This window comes from Malania oleifera, chromosome 4 (genome assembly GCF_029873635.1).
Source record: "Malania oleifera isolate guangnan ecotype guangnan chromosome 4, ASM2987363v1, whole genome shotgun sequence".
NCBI lineage: Eukaryota > Viridiplantae > Streptophyta > Magnoliopsida > Santalales > Ximeniaceae > Malania > Malania oleifera.
The window spans coordinates 10,106,599-10,122,557 of NC_080420.1; the positions used below are offsets into that span (position 1 = coordinate 10,106,599).

At 33.5% G+C, this 15,959-nt stretch overlaps 1 protein-coding gene across 1 annotated transcript; it reads right to left on the reverse strand.

Moving 5' to 3' along the window:
- Positions 1-8,020: 8,020 nt before the first annotated feature.
- LOC131153673 (ubiquitin domain-containing protein 7SL RNA2-like) lies at positions 8,021-8,866 on the reverse strand. The gene has a single exon (XM_058106123.1). The coding sequence runs from the start codon at positions 8,864-8,866 to the stop codon at positions 8,021-8,023; it is 846 nt and encodes a 281-aa protein (XP_057962106.1).
- Between the last annotated feature and the right edge of the window lie 7,093 nt (positions 8,867-15,959).

Below are 15,959 nucleotides of genomic sequence, written 5' to 3' on the forward strand. Positions count from 1 at the left end.
CTAGTGTAGTATTGTTATTCATCTAAACATTTGGACATGAATGTTATGAGATGATGAGAGCATTTAATTTAAATAATTATGAAGATGATGCTCCCTTTGAGTTATGCATATATTCAACTTATGTCTTTTTCAAATTTTCAAAACTTTAGGCAAGTGTTTCTAATATTTTCAATAATTTAGGTTCGGCAATGAATGCTATAGGCTTACCCGATCAAAAACATATAAATAAAAGCTTCTTTAAATGAACTGAACCTACGTTGCCTCATTTCTTATGATTCCTAACTTTCACTCATCCTTTTAGAAATATTTTAACATTCATTTTATTATAATTATCGTTGTACATGGTTTTTTTTTTTTTTTTTTAGGGAAAAATTTAACGAAATTTTGACAGCATGCTGTCTGTAAATTTGACATTTTCCCATAAAACCTGCACCTGATAGGTTCAGATAAACCATTTATAAGAAGTTTAAGGCACACGAGAACCTATATCCACTACCAGCATGCAATACACATCAACTGCATCCGCCATGAAGGAGGCATTCTAAACTAGCTTGCAATCATGTAGCAATCAACAATTCACGATAGTAGTGCATGTATCCATTAAATTCAGAATATAAATAGTAGAGAACGGTGGATAGTATTGAGTTTAGTGTAGTATTGTTATTCATCTAGGCATTTGGACATTAACGTTATGAGATGATGAGAGCATTTAATTTAAATAATTATGAAGATGATGCTCCCTCTGAGTTATGTATATATTCAACTTATGCTTTTTTCAAATTTTCAAATGCTTAGCCAAGTGTTTCTAATATTTTCAATGATTTAGGCTCGGCAATGAATGCAGGTAGAAATCAAATGCTCCATGTATTTTCATTAGTTTTAGAGGAAATACAATGTAGATAGACACATCAAAGCATGCGTAGAACCATTCAAAAGCATGGGAAAACATAATGCAATAAAAAACAAATAACAGAAAAAGAAATAAAATAAAAGCACAAGGGTGCGTGAGTGCAGTACATAAGCAAAAGAGAAAGCGCATAAAAATATCCCAAGCATCTAGTCTATCCTAATTAGAGTTCGAATCAGAATCGGAACTACACGAGCAACAAGATGAGGCTACTACTCTAGCGGCATCTCGGTGCCTTGCCATTTCCTCCAGAAGACGACACATTTTAGGGGTAAGAGGGAAGGGTGGTGGTTCCTTGTATAGGCGTGGCTTGAGGGCCTGCGGCAGCAAATGGTCAGGAATGTCCACTGGAGGCGGATTATCATAATCATGCGTCATGGTTAGCCTAATCGTATGAAACAACACTGGATGAGCGAGCATGTCCTCTGTAAGCCCTGGGGTAACATTCAATGATTGCTCCCTACTAGGTGGTGCAACAGAACATGCCGGGGGCAACTGCACATCCTTAAGAGTCACCCTTGGTGCTCTTGTCTCATCCGAAATCCTTTCGTGCTCACTCAGTACAGCTCGACCCTTGGAAGAAGACTCTCCCCTTGGCGGGTCCTGAACCCTCCGCCGCTTTGAGTTTGCTCGAGGCTCCCTTCGCGGAGGCATTAGCCACTAAAGAGGAAATCCTACGATTTAAGTTCAAAACAAATTTTTTTTCGGATGGGCATACTTAACAATAAAATTAGGAGAAAATATTCACACCTACTTATTAAAAAAGTTCAACATAAATTTAATTTTAAAACTCATTTACTAAACCAAGTAAAATTATTAGTTACTTGTTCTGAGCGCTTCATTTTAATATATATATATATATATATATATATATATGATTATAATATATTAATTCATAAATAATAGGGTAAACATTTAAGTTGTTTATGGTGAGTTTGATGCTGCTCTTTTTTCTTATCCTTTTTAAAAGATAAAGGTAGGTCTAATTTTGGTATAGTTTGTTTAGTTTCTAAAAATCAACTTTTAGTTTTTTAGAAGTTACAAAATTAAAAATTGAAAAGCTAAAAACTAATTTTTTCACGAACAATTTCTTTTTTCTATTGTTGTCCTTAATTTTTTCTAACACTATAATACGGTCATTGTATCAATTATATTTCCTAAAAGACCATATTCTTTCTAGTTATTATATACTTTTAAATACCTTACAATTGTTTTCATCAAATACTCAAAACTAAAATTTTATTTTTAGCAGTTCCTTTTTCATAAGGAGACTAAACATTTTTAAAATGATTTCAATAAACTTATTCTTATCATCTCTTTTTAAAAAGGTAAATTTAAACTTATGCATTTTGTAACAAATGAATTACTTGCTAATGTTTATTCATTTTAAAACAATGTGATATATTTTTGGTTCTTAGTATTATGAATAAAAGGATGGCTATGAAATTCACCACTTCAAAAGTCAAATCAATAACAAGTAAAAGAATGTCAAGGAATCTCACAAGATAAAAGGAAAAAGGAAAAAGTAAAAAAAAAAAATAGGCCAAGGAAAAAGGAGTAAAGTGGCATAACCTGTTAAACACAATCCAATAACAAATAAAAGGGCACAACAATCTCAAAGACTAAAAGAAAATGAATGCTAGGGAAAACATAAAAGTAGCACAACCAGCCCAAGATGGTTCCATGGAAGAGCTTTAATGTGCTATTACTTGGTCATGAATCATGATGCAAAATCATAGCATCATATATTATTGCTAATCTCGATATAATATCGCAGCAACATTAACTTTTGTTAATCTGGATACAATAATATTAGTGCTCGGACATCATTAAATTAAACCTAGAAAAGAACAAAACAAATTTAGGGAAAATAAACACTATTTACATCTTTAAGCAAAAACCTGCATTATAAAAAGAATTTATTTCTAGATTAGTTTTGCATATTCAACTTCTTTTTCGTCCGACACAATTTTTAAATCTTATTTCAACAATCAAGCCAAAAATTCAATAAACTTAGCACTGGAACTTAGAAAAGAGTTGTAACTCCTGAAATTCAAACATAGAAAGAATCTCTAAACAGTCAAAATAAATGAAGAAATTGAAAAACAGAAGCAAAAAAAAAAAAAAAACAAAGCAATTAACATCTTTGCAGGCATTGAAATAAAATAACATTTACTTGCAAAACTTAACAATTTTTCCAATGTGCTTCAGCCCCCAACTGAAATTTTTCCATATACAAAATTGACATCAAATTCTTCAAATCAAACATACCTGCTTGAAGGCTAGAAGGCTTCCGGCGGTTGATCACCTCGAAAAAAGCGACGGGGACAACCCAGAGCCTCAACAACGGCGACGAAGAGATGGCGAGACTGAGAGAGAGAGAGAGAGAGAGAGAGAGAGAGAGAGAGAGAGAGAGAGAGAGAGAGAGAGAGAGAGAGAGAGAGAGAGAGAGAGAGAGACCGGAGAGAATGAGAATATACCTTGAATGCCTTTGGCGGTTGATCTCCTTGGCGAAGGCGACATGGACAAATTGGAGCGTCAACGCCAGTGACGAGGAATAGAGATGGACGGACTGAGAGAGAGATACCGAAGAGACGAAGAGAGATGGAGAGATTGAGAGATTGAGAGTGGAGGGAAACGAGGAGGCTTGGAGGGAAAGCTAGATTGGGGAACCCGAGATCAGCTTTTCAGTGTAAAACTATTAGTGATGAATCTTAAAATTCATCACTAACAGTGTTTAATAAAATTTTATTTTTTTAAAAAAATAAGGGAAGTATTAGTGATGATTCTCAAACCCGTCATTAATAATGGGCCAATAGTGATGAATATGTATATTCGTCAATAATACACTGAAACAAAAATTTTTATTTTTTTTTTAAAAAGGGAAATATTAGTGATAGTTCCGAAATCCGTCACTAATAAGAGACTAATAGTGACGATTCTTTACATTTGTCACTAATATTCTAAACTAAATTTTTTTCTATTTTTTTTTAAATAAATGAAATATTAGTGACGATTCCCAAATTCGTCACTAATACTTTGAACTAATTTTTTTAAAATTTTTTTAAAATAAATGAAGTATTAGTGACGGTTTCCAAATCTGTCACTAATAAGGGACTAATAGTGACGAATCTTTATATTCATCACTAATACTCTGAACTAATTTTTTTTTAAATAATAGCAGTGACGGTTATTTAACCGTCACTAATAAATGTCTTTTAGTGACGGATTTAATTCGTCACTAATACTGCAGAAATCGTAGATAATATTTTCCCAAGATAATTTTTGCTGGAAAAATGGTTTCCCGCTATATTTTCTGGGTTTTAGTGATGAAACTATTAGTGATGGTTTCAAATCCGTCACTAATAGTGTCGTATTAGTGATGGTTACCGAAACTGTCACTAATACCTACTTTTAGTGACGAAATTTTATCTGTCACTAAAAATCAGTTTTTTGTAGTGTTCGGTCGACCGAACACGCCATCCTTGGGCATTTCGGTCCTTTTTCTCTTATAAAATTTTCTCTATTCGCATGATAATTAATGTTAAGACTATAGGGCATATTTTTTAATGGAGTCCTAAGGTCAATCTAGGTCTTTTGAGCATATACCCTAAAAATCTGGTGTCGGTCGAACGAAGGGTGCCCTATGATCATTCTACGGTCATCTGAGCATTTAAAACATATCATGCAAGATATATGCATTATTACAGACTAGAGATATGAAAATAAATGCAATACAAATAAAACACAAATGTCTTCTTCTTTCTTCTTTTACTCTTTAACTCTATGGAATACACCAGATATGAGCTTTGAGTCATGTCATGGCTTCCATGTCATCTTGATCTTATGTGTGACCTAAATTATACATGGTCACACACTTAAAAGCACACATAAGAACCGCTTGTATTTGTCACCATCAAAACGGAGACCGGACTAAAAAAACCAACAAAATCAACACCACATTCTACAGTTTGTAAGTCAAATTGACTTTCTCACACTGGTCCGGACTCTAGGGGGAACAAACCCTACTCTGCACAATCAACCATTCCATCTCCACACTCTCCACGAGACATGTGGGTGCACTATGTCTACCAAAAACACACGCAACAGTACTGTGCATATCACAAAAATCACAATCCACCAGAGTTCTCAACCAAACATTGTAATTTAACATTCTCAATCACAAGCAGTATATAATCACATCACATTTTAATTCTCAAAACATTTCCAATATTTCCTGCATCTCATAAATATATCATAATTCAACACAGAATATTTATTTTACTCATGCCACACGATTTAGAATAATAAACATATTTATACATTTACTGAAAATAAGCCAACCCACATTCATCATTCACTTACTGAAAATACAATTTAGCTATCTCCACAATAATCCAGAAAATCTATTACTTTTATCGTTCCATTTTCACAAATAATAGCTAATACCACAACCCTAGGTTCAAAAACATCACAGTTCAAACGGTTGGCTTTTTTTCAAAATTCGCATGATAATTATATTCATATACATATATGTTTTCCATTTTAACTGGTAAAACTCACAAAAAATATTGGCTTAATCTATTCCCCTTACCTAGTTTCCTGAAACTACACCAGTAGGGATCCCGAAATTATACCTACGGCGCCCACTCGAACCCTGAATTCATAAATCCTAATTTATCTATTCCACCCCAAATAAAATACTATTTTAATATTTTCTAAACTCATAAACTTCAAATAAATGATTAAATTACCAAAACCACAAATTTGCTCAATTTCTTAAATCTTACCCTAACCTTGGAGTGGTACCTGGAAAGTCCAATTCAAAAATCCGCTCCACTAGACTTGTAAAGAAATGCTCCTAGAACCACATTGTAGTTTCAGATTGTCAGTCAAGTTAAAGATTTGAAAGAAATCGAGAAGAACGTGTGGGTGTACCTAACCCTATGAGTGGTGCCTACGACGCTTCTACGAAAAATCTACTCCGATAGGAATGTGAGTGGCGGAAATAGGAACCTCGTGGTATGTTCTGTTTCCTGATCGGTCGAGTATTTGTCGAGAAATTGAGGAGAGAGAGAGAGAGAGAGAGAGAGAGGCAGGTGGAGGAGAGAGACGAAGAGTGAGAGAGGGCGCAGTTCTGTTTCTTTTTTTCTTTTTTTCAACCCACTTGAATCTGAAGGATCCTTCAGGATCCTTTAGTTACTTATTATATATAATTAATTAATAAATTAATTTTTATTTGTATTTATTTATTTATTTATTTTTTACACTGTCATGCATATTATTTTCTCAGGCGTTGCAGAGAAAAACTCCTAGAGCTACTAAGATTGAAGAAAAGAAGGAGAAACTGAGAAAAGTAGATGGAAACTTAGAGGCTATGGACATTTACTTGTTAGTAATCACAATCAACAAGATGCCACGATTACAATTGTTCAATGTTACATATGTTTGCAATAAGGAATGGATTGTTTAGGAAGAATTTTAATTATTCCATCAATAACACGAACCTTGCTATCTCATATTTGAATCCACTAAAATGGCGTGGAACCATAGTATTGGGGCTCACAATAATTCTCTTTCGTTTGTGTAGACCTAATTAGTTATTGGTATGACAGTTATTTTACAATTAACGAGCTTCAAATCCTACATATAGAAATCGTTCCTTAGAAATCTTTCTTTTCATTTTCATATAATGATATTTTAAGCATCATAATATTAAGGTAGTATTTGGTAGCCTAAATTTGCAGTTTGAGTTTTTATTTGTATGAATTTGAAAGTTTCAAATCCACAGTTCATGCTCCCAAATATAGCATAAGAAAATTTATATATACCTCACTAACAAGATCAGTCGGGAAAGTATTTGCTTAATCACATTGAGTACAAGTAATAATCAAAAATAAAATTAAGATATAACTAATTTTTTTTTAAAAAAAAAGGAATTTGTAGTAGTCTAATTTGCACAATGATCAAACTACAATGATTTGATGTCCTAAGATTGAATTCATTGGCTTGTACTTTAGTAGTGCAATTAGTACTTAATGTCTTGTCATTAGGATTTAACAATATATAATTTTTGGTAAATTGCACGCTATACCAACGTCCCTATGCTAAACCGATCTTAACTAGAATAGAAAATTAAAGAAGGAAGCTTATTCATCTCTCTATTTCCCATGACTGACAACTCCTTTTTATTGGTATTCTAAGAGTAAAAATCTATTTTAAAATACAAAAATAATAAATAAACAATTAAATTGATAATTTAATAGCATAAATAGAAAATGAATATGATTATTGATTATATCACATTAATATCTTGATAATTTAATACAATGCATGAAGGCATAAGCGGAAATCAGAGCCTTTTCACAGTATGTACTCCTATTTTTCACAAAGAACTAAAACATTAAACTCAATTAATAATATATTTTTTTAATAAAAAATATATAAAATCTTTATTAACAAGATTCAAAATTTTACAAGATCAGCAAACGGATATACAGAGGCAACTCAAAAAAGAAAACAAGAAAAGAAAGAATATCAAGAAAGTAGAGCTAGAGAAGAAAAACAACGAATCCACAAAACTACTCAAGAAGATTCAAAGGGAAAAAAAAACTCCTTAGAAAGAATCAATTAACTTAAGAGGAAAAGCTATACCCTGTAGTGTTACACAGGCTATGAATAAATAGTGAGTGCGCACTATTTTAATTAATACTCTGCAAATCTAAAAAAAAGATATGATTATTTCATATTAGTCTTTCTTGAGGTTTCAGCTAGTCGGGGAACCAGAGGAATACTCATGCAGTGATGCAGACACCACTCGTACCAAAGAAAGAAGAAAAAGAAAGAAATTATGACACAAGGTTCAAATTCATTAATATTGGAAAAGACTGTATGTAACAGCATGCATGTAGTTTATCGTGTTACAGACCCATAAAGATTCAAAAAGAATGAAAGAAGGAAAGAAAGAAACTGTAATTTTCCCAAGAAAGTGACAATCCTAAATCTTTAATTATGTGCTATACTAAAGTTGCCGATATATGTACATGCATGAACGTACGTATGTATGCACAAAACTAGCAAGTACGACCATAAATCAACGAAAAGGTCGATTGATCAAAACATCTTAGGATCCACACCAACAGTCACCCTTCCATTGAAGATATCAATGATATCGCCGTCCTTAACTAGGTGCCACCAGAATGACTGATCTTCTTCCATCACAGTCTGGTTGTGTATGAAGAAATAACCTTCTTCCGGAAGCTTAAACTGCAATGGTTCCTGCTGCTTCTCCAGCTCCGGCCTTATATCAGCCACGTTCTCCCACGGGTAAACATCCAGCGGAATCCTCTTCGTCCCGCACCGCGTCACCACCACCACCCTCAGCTTCTTCGACCCGCGAGCAGCGCCGCCACCGCTGCCGGTCGAAGACCCCGCCGAGGCCCCCCGGACCACCACCTCCAGCTCGGAACCATCGGACAGCCCGTAGTCCCATAGGGTTTCGTGGTTCTGTAACTCTACGCCCTCCGCAAGAACCACCAGCCGGTCGAAAGAAACGCCTTCGGTCCGACTGATCCTCTCTTTCAGCCGTCCGATCTTCGCCTTCTTTTCCATGGCCATGGATATCCGCGCGTTGGATTCCTTTATCCTAATGTGGAGTTGGATTTTCTTGGATGATGAGGATGATTCTTTAACTTTCTTTTGTTTTTTTTTCTCTGGTTGGGCAGGTTTTTCTGGTTCTGCGGGTTCGATGATTAGCTTGACGAGGCTGTTGTGGGTGAGGTCGGAGGAGATCACCTCGAGACTGTCTTCGAGTACTTTCTCCTTGAAGATCAGCGTTTGTTTGGCAACGGGGACGCCTTCGTTTTTCTGTATCTTCTCTTTGATCTCTGCTACGGTATCCCAGAAGCCCACTTCGATGGAGAAGGGCTTCCCTTTTGTGGGTTCAAAGTTGACGTCCATTTTCAGAGATTGGTGAAGGGAGTACTGCGCGCCTGCATGTATGAATTAGGTATATGCATGTGTATATGGGTAATATTAATTTAAAGCGCCTTTCAACCTTTTGAATGTAACACTTTGACCCTAATATTATAATTTACGGTTAAAAATCCTAACCTTTTCGGAGATTTGGTGAAAAAAATAAGGTTTTCCCTAAATTTTCAAAAATATCAAAGATCTCCCCAGAGGTTTCAAGGATTCTAAAAACCTTCCCTGAGAGAGGCCATCTCTAATATTTTTGAAATCTTAGGGAAGATTTGTAATATATTTGAAATATGGGAAGATCTCTTTCTTTTTGACAAATCTCAGGAAAGGTGAGTGTCTTTTTCCTTATAATATTTTATTGACAAAAATTATATTTTCTCGGTCAATAACTAATTTTACTTTCATAAGAAATCACATCATTAATTGTTTTGATATTTTAAATATTTAAATATTTTTATTTTCTTTTGAAATTATATATTGTGAAGTATCTAATATTATTGAGACAAATAATAATCAATTTTCTAATTAAACAATACATTCTATAAATAAAATTACAAACATAAAAGTAAATAACAACAACAACAACAAGCGTTTTAGTCTCACTAGATGGAGTCGGTTACATGAATTCTTTCCCGCCAATTCACCCGATCGAGAGTGTTAGGGTTATTAAATCTTTCCTCACTACCTCATTCCTAATTTTAAACCTACCCCTACTTTTTTTTTACGATAGAAATAATAACTAACTCTTCCTCACAAGTGCTCTAATAGACCTATGTTTTAAATGCCCAAAATATCTAAGTTGCCACTACCTTATCTTATCTTTGATCGGTGTTATGCCTAAATTATTGTGTATATGCTCATTTTTTTTATTTTATCTTTTAATGTTAGACTAGTTGTCCACTTTAATATTCGAATTTCAACAATTTTTACTCTTTTTTTTTTACATTTTATTTCATAGTTGTTCATATTTTGAACCTAAAGTATAGCTGGCTTTATAGCTGTCTTGTAAAACTTTCCTTTTAATTTTAAGGATATTATATGATCACACAACATATCTGATGCACTATTCGACTTAACCCAACTTGTTTTAATTTTATATGCTACATCTTCTTTAATTTTCCCTTCCATTTGTATAATAGGTCCAAGAAATCTAAATCTATTAGTCCTATTATAATCTCTTGATTATCAAATCTAATTTTCTCTCCACTGTTACTCCTTATATTGTTGAAATTACCTTTCATACATTCTATCTTATTCCTGCTTGTCGTAAATAGGGTTTTCATCAGCTATCGTAACCACTGCTAAAGCCGATAGACACTTTGCTCTTAGGAGGCAGTGCTCGAGCATCTCGGTTCGAGTATGAGTGGCAGCATAACATAGCATCTTTTAAAATAAATGAGATACATTAGGTCCTATAATGAATTCTACTCTTGATTTCCATTTTAAACTCTTTCTTATTTTATTTAAAATTAAGACTTTTCAAGATATTTTCCACTTTAGAACATATATTAGCTCATATCTCTTCTTCAATCATTTCAATTGTAATTACAATTCATTTGATAATGAGTTAAACTGCTACTAAAAGCTATAGCAGTGGCTATTAAAACCACTAATAAAACCCTAATAACTGCTGCTACGTGCCTCGCTACCAATGACTTGTAACAATGATTGTCGCAATCATTGTAGTTGGTACTTTTTAGTAGCGATTTTGAAAATTTTTAGTAGATTCCTATCAAACATTGCTTAAAGTTTTGATATTTTAAGAGTCATTTTTTAGTTGCGGATTGATAACCGCTGGTAAAGGTTTATTATTAGTTGTTGAATGCGACTACTAATAAAAGCCTATACAAACCTTAATAAGAAATACTCGTAAGCCTTTTCCCACTAATTACACATTAACTATCATTGTAAACCTATTGAATTATATTTGTACATCAAATATCTAAATTAAAGTATATATATATATATATATATATATATATGTGTGTGTGTGTGTGTGTGTGTGTGTGTGTGTGTGTGTACAAAACTTAAAATTATATTAATAAATGAGGTCTAATGGTGTTATAGACAAACTTAACAATCCATTCACTAGATAGCAAAAAAGAAAACTAAGAAATGTAATAAGTGACAACTTGCAATCCAAGACTTCACAACATATGTACTCTAACCTTCTTCGACCAAGTGTATTGGGCAAACACATAGAAAAGCCTTTGGCAATCTAATCATTTGCAGTTAAAATGTACAAGAATTAAGAATTGAACACGTCCTTATGTTTCTTTATCATGTACTTAATCAACATCAAAAGTATAATATTACTCAAAATGCAATTTCATATATCGTTTCAAATGACATATAATAAATAGAAAAATTACAACTCTTTTATATACTTGTAATAGAAGAAACTGTGATTCCTGTCACAGTATGCTAAAATGGGTATATGTGTTAAATGGGTATATGGTGATAGGTGGTTTAATGTGTTAAATGGGTGAAGCATTTTGATTTTCGAATGGAATGTCTAATATACACTACAAAAAAAAAAAAAAACATTTTTAGTGATGAAATTATTAGTGAGGGACCTAAAATCATCACTGATAATGAGCCATTAGTGACGAAAATTAAATTCATTACTAATAGTAAATGTATTAGTGACAGTTTTTAAAATCGTAACTAATAATGCAATTTTAGTGACAAAAATGAAATTGTAACTAATACTTTCGTCACTAAAAAGAGATTGTCTGCTGAAACTATTGTGGGAAAATATTAGCAACGATCTTTTGGGTATTAGTGACGAAAAGTTTCGTCACTAATCATGGACTATTCGTGATGGTTCTGATCCATCACTAATTGTCATGCCTCGAACCCGCCAAGTAGGGCTGGGGTGTGATGTGATCCAATCACCTATGTATGATACTATAACCTCAATCACACAACTGAAAAATAAATAAACATCCTTAATAATATACCCGAATGCTATATAAACATCCCAAAACAGTATTTCCCAACATCTAGTATCCATATATATATAACTAAAAACATAAACTAAAAATAAAACCAAAATTTATACCCTCTGTTGACCCCATGGGTCATATCCCGGTTTTGATAATGACAAATACTTATGTATTTAATGGATATCTAGATCATGTGCAAGTCTATATTAGAAGATATATTGATGGCACGTGAAAGCTTAAAGTTGGAAGACCCAATACATGTTGTACTCTATTTCATTATCATTTAAAGGGTCTGTAATGGTAAATAGGGCGTTGATTGTAATAATTGCATGCATCACCTGCATGATGTAATGTGTAAGCTCGAAATGAAAATGACCTTAGAAAGACTTTAGGGATTACCCTTCGGTCGACCAACACCGGATTTTTTCGGTGTCTTCAAAAAGAACCTAAAAAGGACCCTAGGACACTCACTCATGCATAAACATATTTGATTATTTGAAATAGGGTGACTGTTGGATGAAAAAGGATCGAAATGCATAAAATGTGCACTTTCGGTCGACCGACCTAGAAAGTTCATTTTGGCCCTAATCGACCGAACCAGGTGTGGGTCAACATGTTGACTGCAGCTTGGTCGACCGAACTGTATAGTTCATTTGGCCCCGGTCGACTGAACCCTTATGAAGTCAACAATTTGACTTCCTAGTCGACCGAGACGTTTTTGCATTGTACCAACTGGGTCGACCAAGGGTCCTCGAGAGTTGTCCCAACGGTCTGGTCGACTGACAGGCCTAGTTCAAATTAGCCTGATCGACCGAACCTCGAATATACAAAAAATTGCCTCATCTCGTCGACTGAAAAGTTAGTTTATTTCAGTCCTGATCGACCGAACCATGCAAAAAAGCTTCGAATTTAAAGATCCGGTCGACCGGCCCAGGCAGTTCAAATTTGGCCCGGTCGACCGAATCATATGAACTGGTCGATCGGACCTCTCGGGTTGCCCTACAGGTCCTAACTGTCGCGACGTCCCGGGAGCGCGAGTGCCCCGGGTGGCGAACATAGAATCATTTTAATATTTTCAGGAAAAATATGGTGTAGGAGTCGCCACTAACCTTTAGTGCGGTTAGAACACATGATTACTACCCCGTTAGGGGTAGAATCGGTCTACATTACCAGAGTTAGGTCGGGAGTTCGGTTACGCGAGGGGAAGGTACGAGCACCCCCTACGCGCCCGTTCTTACGAACGGTACCTAATTAATTTGAAATTATCCCTAAGTTAATCTAATAATTCTTTAAATTACTCCTTTTTATGAATTTATAAATACATGTAAAATAAATAAATAAATAAATAAATATATACATATATATATATATATATATATATTCCCTCAGAGCTTAGAGTACGTGATGCCCGAAGGCTCATACCCCCGCAATAAAATCATAGGGATAAAAAAAATCAAGAAAATATTTTATGAAAATAGCTCCCAAATTTTAAAAGAAAAAAATTATTCTAAATACTAAATTATACTTTCAAAGCTTTCTGGGGTTTTTTCTTTAAAGATAATAAACGTAAAAGATAAAATAATAATAATAATGGGCTAAAGCGTAGATGTAATACTAAAATACCACAATATTCAAAATAATAAATATCTACCAAAATATTACTACTACTATAATAAGTAAAGAAAATCCTCATAATACTATATATATTAAGTTACCAAAAACACTATTAAAAAAAAATACCATATATAAACATAATAAAATACCCTAATAATATAATATAATAACATAATATCAAAATACTAAAGTTACCAAAATAAATGATACTATGTATATTAAAATACTAAAAAAAATCATAATAATAAATATATAATATAATAATAAACATAAGTACCATAATAATATAACAATAACATAAAATAAAATTAAAAAATATATATATTTATCTCAACCTAATAATAAACATAAACGATATAATATAAACACAACAATAAATTAGAAATCCTAATAATGATATCAATGTGATGATAAATATAAACCTAAAAATGATATAATAATAAATAAAACATGATAATATAAACATCAAAATAAATATAAACACAAAGTCCTAATATCATAACAAAGATCATAATAAACATAAACAATATGATATAAACATCACTATAAACTAAACATAACAGAAAAATGATAAATGAAATAAAAATAATAATAAAGAGCAGCAGTCATGTACTCCCTGGAGTGCTGATGAACTTAGGAAGAGGAAGACCCTGTGGTGAAGAAGTTCCTCATCAAATTCCCGAATAGCAAAAATCAGTTCCTTCAACCATAAAACACAATTTCACCGGCACCTATAATCAATCGGCCTCAAAAAAATGTTTCCTTGGCCTGAAACTCAAAAGCAAACAACCAACATATAATAAGCATCAGAAGAGGGCAAAGCAAACTCATGAAATCGTCAATAAATTACGTGAGATTCTGAAGATGGAAATTTTAACATTAACAGTGTGTCACAAGGAGGAAGGGAAAATAAAAAGAGTGAAGGAGAGTGGAGGCTGGTGTGTTTTTCGTGTGTGTGACTGCGTTTTGAGGGGCAGAGCCTCTGCTGTAGCGGAGAAGGAACGGCGACGGCTGCTGGTGCTGGGGAGCTTCTCTCGGTTTCCAGCAGGGCCAGCAATTGGAGAAGTGCTCGGGGCCCTGGTGGTGTCATCATGGAGAGTTGTAGGGGCTGGACTGGATCTGCGGGAAGCAACGGCGGCGCTGCTGCTGCTGTGTGGACGGAGGTTGATCAAAGGGCCGTGAAGAAAAAGAATTCTGCAGGAGGGTGGCCGGAAACCTGGAGATGCTGTAGGGCGGCGACGGCGACGGTGACGGTGACGGTGGTCACTGAAGTCTGGTACGACGTCGTGCTGGGATGACGACGGAGATGGTGTCTTCGACTGGGAGAGCTGGGTGCTGGCCAAGGACGAACTTTGCCGGAGAAGAGACCGGCTAAGGAAACCCGCTGCTGGGATGGTTCGGGGTCGCTGTGGTGCTTCGGTGGGCGATTGTGCAGGAACAGTGGGAGTTGAGAATGATGGCAGTGAGGGAGGGAGATGACTAGGGGGCTGTGAACGTGGGGGCGATGGTATCGTGAGGTTGTGCAGGTGAATGCCGGCGAGGGATAATCCAGACCTGGAGAGTGTCCTGGGGGGGTGGCGAGCTAAAGAAAGGATGGATGGCCTGAGGATGAGAGAAGATGAACAGTGGGAGAGGCCCTTTTTTTTTGTTTTGGTTTTCCCCCCCAGTGTCCTGTGCCTGCGCTGCCCCCCTCTTATAAAAATAATTTTTGAAAAAAAAAACCCTAAAAACATTTCCTTTTTCGGTTTTTGGTATTTTTTTTTTTTTTGGAAATAATATATACTACTATTGTGGTTTTAAGGAAATAATAATAATAATAATAATAATAAGGTAAAAATAATAATAATAATAATAATAATAATAATAATAGTAATAACAAAGATAAATAAATAAAATAATAATAATAATAGTAATAATAAAGGTAAAAATACTAATAATAATAATAATTAAAAATAATGTCAATAATAATGAAAATAATAAATAATAATAATAATAATAATAATAATAATAATAAACAATATAAATAGAAATAAAAATAAAAGTAATAATAATAATACTAATGAAAAATAATAATAATAATAAATAAGATAATAGTAATAATAGTAATAAAAATACTAATAATAATGATAATAAAAATAATAAAAATAATAATGAAAATAATAAATAATAATAATAATAAAATAGACATAAAAAATAAAAATAAAAGTAATATTAATAATACTAATGAAAAATAATAATAATAATAATAATAATAATAATAAGATTAGTGAAAATTAATAATAATAATAATAAGAATAAGAATAAATAAAATAATAATAATAATAAAATAACAATAATAATAATAATAGTAATACATATATTGGGCCTGGGTAAAAATGGGGTGTCTACACTAACGACTATAATTTTCCTAATGTCTATAAATAGCCCATCATTTGCTAAGATTAGCAAGAGATTAGGAGATTTGATTAGGGAGAAATTCTCTAAAAATCTCAAAACCCATAATACTCATA

What these genes read in the sequence shown, in the direction of transcription:
- LOC131153673 (XM_058106123.1), bottom strand. Translation starts at nt 8,866, where the DNA reads ATGGACGTCAACTTTGAACCCACAAAAGGGAAGCCCTTCTCCATCGAA.